Source organism: Athene cunicularia (genome assembly GCF_003259725.1).
Source record: "Athene cunicularia isolate RWA chromosome 21 unlocalized genomic scaffold, athCun1 chr21_part1, whole genome shotgun sequence".
NCBI lineage: Eukaryota > Metazoa > Chordata > Aves > Strigiformes > Strigidae > Athene > Athene cunicularia.
In genome coordinates this window covers 8077856-8081734 of record NW_020799127.1, presented here as the reverse complement: position 1 = coordinate 8081734, position 3879 = coordinate 8077856, and the positions used below count along the sequence as shown (strand labels likewise).

Genomic DNA, 3879 nt, shown 5'->3' with positions numbered 1-3879 from the left:
CCCGCAGGGACCGAGCTGCCGGCTCAGCGGGCACGGGCGAGGCCCCCGCCACGGCCAGGACGTGAGCTGATACCCGGGGTGGGGGGACAGGGACCACCCACCAACAGTGGCCAGGCCAAGGGTCAGGGAGCTGGCCCTTCCCTTCAGTAAAGGTCAAAACGGGGAAATCTCAAGAATCTCTTAAGTCTTGTGCTGCTTGGGAAATTGAGATTTTAACCCCACTAGTTGATTTCCAGAGAAAGGAAGGGACACCACCCCCCCCACCACCCCCACCCCTCCTTACCTCTTCTTCTTGGTTATGATGAGGACGTCGTTGAACAAGAAGAGGTGGCAGAGCCTGCCGGCGCCTCGGCGGAAGATGCCCCCCTCCTCCGAGAGCAGCAGGTAGAGCTCCCCCCGCTTCAGCAGCCACCGGGAAGCAGAAATCAGCGGGAAAGGCTGAAATGGATCCGGGGAAAGTCTGACTGACTACCCGCCTCACAAGCGGCGGGCAAACTCAAGTCCAGAAGCTGTATTTGAGCTCGCGGTGGACGCTGGGCTGTCGGCACGGGCAGGTCGCACGGTTTTAAACATCTTTTTCAGGAAACTCCCCAGGAGGCAGGCGGGGAGGCGGCGCCGCCGTGTACCAGCAGCCCAGAGACGCCGCAGTGGGGTACGGTGCCCAGGCTTTGCTGCAGGACGTTAGAAAACTGCCTGCAGCTGGCGGTCCTGACAGACAGACAGAGCCTCGTGTCTGTCTGGAACAAGACAGCCAAGGACAGACATCGCTCATCCAGCCGGGTGAAACCTCCCCGTGTCAGGGCAAGTCCAGCCCCCGCCACCCGCTGCAGGGGATGAAGGCGCGGAGCGAGGCGGAAGGGTCGTGTGGGTTACCCAGGAGTTCGCAGCCCTGGCAGGGCGAGTGCCCAGAAATGGGTTTTTATGTCAGAAAAATGGTCACTCTGAGCACGGAGCGGTGATGCTGCTCTGGCAGCCCCGGTGCTCCGGCTGGTCAAGGCTTTTCCCAGGAAGCCCTGACAGGGTTCCCCCGACAGCACACGCCAGATTCCCCTCCACCACGCGCACGAGACCTCACCTTCTTCTTTCCAAATTCCAGCTGTTTCTGCAGGGTGTACATCTGCTCTGTCCTCTCCATAGCACGAGCTCCCTCGTTGCAGCTCTTCACCAGCTAGAAAAGGAAAATCAGCACCAGGGCAGCGGCGAAGGGCAGGAGGCCAAGCCCAGCCGTCCTCTGCTCCCCCGGAGAGGAGAAAGAGCCGAGCCCCGACATTGGGTTCAGGGCAGGTTTGGGGAAAGGCAGCTGGAGGTTCCCCTGCGCCCAGAGATCGCCGGGAGAGAGACGGCACCTTCGCTCTGCCTGGGGAAGGACCACGGTGAAACCGCGCCAAAACCAAGCTTCGCCCAGCAGCACTATGAAGGGGAGGAATTAATCGTCCGAAGGGAGGAGGTTAAGACCGGAGGATGAGCACTCAGAAAGGCAGAGGCGGGAGGGAAACCTCCCAGAGCACTGCCCAGCGGGCAGCCGGGCCCCTCGCCTGGCCTCTGCCCCGCAGAGACAGCTCCGGCCCGGGAAGAGCCCGACTGGGGGGGTCCAGGGGGTTGTTCCTCCTCCGGATGCACGAGCAGGACAGACCATGAGCAGCAGGAGCCCGTTGCCGAGAGCTGGTCTTTAGGGGGACAAAAGGAAGAGCCACCACCGCGGCTTTGGCGGCCGCAATCTCCTGCATGAACGACCACCAGCGGGGGAAGCGGGTGGAGATGAGACGGGAGCGCGCAGAGCACACGGCTGGTGAGGGCCACCTCCCCTCCCTTGGCTCCTCCGCGCTTTGCTCGTTGCTTTGTTTACTGCTTTTTGCCTAAATCTCCCAAAACCAGTGTCGCAGCTCGCTCTCAAGGGAGGTCCTGAGACGGGACAGCAACAACGGAGAAGACAACACCGAAGGGAAGGAGAAAAGATAAGCCAAAGAGGAAAGAAGAAAAGATGCCAAAAAAAAGGAAAAAACTATCAGGTGAAAAAGGTGAGCCCGGGAGGAGACGTGTACACCCCGCAGCTCCTTGGAGCAGAGAAACCTCAATGAACCGACGTAGGGAGGAGGAAGGAGAGGCCAGAGCAGCAGGCTCGGGGCCGGGTGACGGAACAGCGGAGAGCTGGCGGCCGGGCCTCACCTTGCTGATGGCTTTCAGCGCTCTGGTGGCAGCTCCGTACGCTGCAGTGCATGCTTTTGTTTTTTGACAGACAGTCTGGAATTTCAAGATAAGACACTTCAGTGATGTTGCAGGACAGAGATCGGCGCCTCAGCCGCCTCCCTGGGACTTGGGGACGCGACAGGCGCTCGGGCCGTTCCCGCGGTCGGCCTGGAGCAGGACAGGCACGTGCCCCAAGCAAGGCTTAACCGTGAGTCTGGTTTCTGCTGGGGCTTTCACCTCGGACACGTGCCCCGGGCACCCCCGGCCCTCACCCCTGCAGCCCATTGCAGACTGGGAGCAGTGACAGCAAAGCCCAACCCAGCAGCTTCGCTGTTCAGCGCAGCCAGGCCCAGAAGTCCCGGGTTTCAGCAACGCTTGTGCAAGACCTGCTGTCCCTTCCTGGCCACCCGACCATTAACCAAACAGGACGCTCGTGCCGCCCTGCCCTGGTATCCAGACGCAGCGCGGGGCGCAGAAGAACCTCGCGTCACCCAGGTGGACGGTGCTGAGGTGTGGAGCTTTAAGCTGCACGTGACACCCACAAGGAGCAGATCGCTCTGGGTCTAAATCCTGACCTCAGGCTCAGGCACCCCAGCCGCAGCGACCAGGGGGCTGGAAGTCCCAGCAGAAGGCTCAGCAAACCACGGAAGGGTGTCGCACAGTCACCTCTGCAGAGGCACCGAGCAACGCACCGCGCGGCTGACTTACATCCAACAGCAGGGGAAGCCGTGTTACCCTCTGCATGGGGAGAATGAGAAACGATATCATTGGCAGGCCTCCACATTCTGGTTTCCTTTCAATTTGTTTCAAGGTCTCTTTAAATAAGGGGTTTGTGGTTCTGGAACAAGACAAGAAAGCTCCATTAACTCTGTTCCTCCGTTATCAAGGTTTCCCAGCAGCTTTCCACACACAAGCGCTGCCGCTGGTCGGCTCAGCGCAGCCGGGGCGGGAAACGGGCCGAGGTGTCGAGGCCACCAAGAGGGGGGTAAAGCAGACGCAAACCTGTACCACCAGTACGCTCTGGAGATGAACAGCCTCCACACATCCCCTAACCCGCCACACCCGCGTTCCCGACCTCCGCAAGCCCCCTCAGCACGCGGCAGCATTACCCCCGCTTACCCCCCATCCTCCACCCTCCTACAGCACAACACAAGCCACGTCCCGGTCACCCGGCAGGGATGCTCTGAGCTCCGCAGCTGAGCTCTGCCAGCCCGCCTTAGGGAAAAGGCAGCAGCCACGGCCTGAGGGAGCCTTGTGCCGGGCAGGTCCCACCTGCCCCGAAGGCCAGCGAGCCCCCGTGGGCAGCTCCGCCGCCCGCCCCAGCGCCCGCAGCACTCACAGCAGCCTCTGAAGTGTCCTCTGCTGGTAGACTTCGTTGGAGCAGTAGCTGACGTAGGGGCTGAAGTGCTTCGAGGCGTGTTCTTCCACTATGTCGCTGATGTCGGGAATCAGGAGGTTTTCCTGGTGTCGCTTCTCTAAGTCCTCGAAGAAGCTACGGGGAGGATTTCAAAGGGCTTCGCCACGTCACTCGTTAGGGCCGGACAACCCCAACGGATGGAGGTTTAACAACATTCCCACTGCAACTTTTTCCCAGTTTTCCCAGAGGACACAAGGCCCTGGGTCCCTTCGCCGCGCAGCTGAGACACCTCCGTCCCCAGCTCCACTGCGGAGTCGGGGAACGGCCTGTCTCTT

The 3879-nt window shown here is 61.1% G+C and overlaps 1 protein-coding gene across 1 annotated transcript in view; it reads right to left on the bottom strand.

The window, feature by feature from the left end:
- The window catches only part of ARHGEF16 (Rho guanine nucleotide exchange factor 16), a 10622-nt gene that overhangs the window by 1983 nt on the left and 4760 nt on the right, over positions 1-3879 (bottom strand). Inside the window, exons 2-6 of the mRNA XM_026862953.1 lie at positions 3527-3679; positions 2896-3025; positions 2167-2241; positions 1076-1168; positions 284-438 (exon numbers count right to left, since the gene is read on the bottom strand). Of these exons, the coding sequence (XP_026718754.1) occupies positions 284-438; positions 1076-1168; positions 2167-2241; positions 2896-3025; positions 3527-3679 (606 nt within the window). The remainder of the gene's footprint in view (positions 1-283; positions 439-1075; positions 1169-2166; positions 2242-2895; positions 3026-3526; positions 3680-3879) is intronic.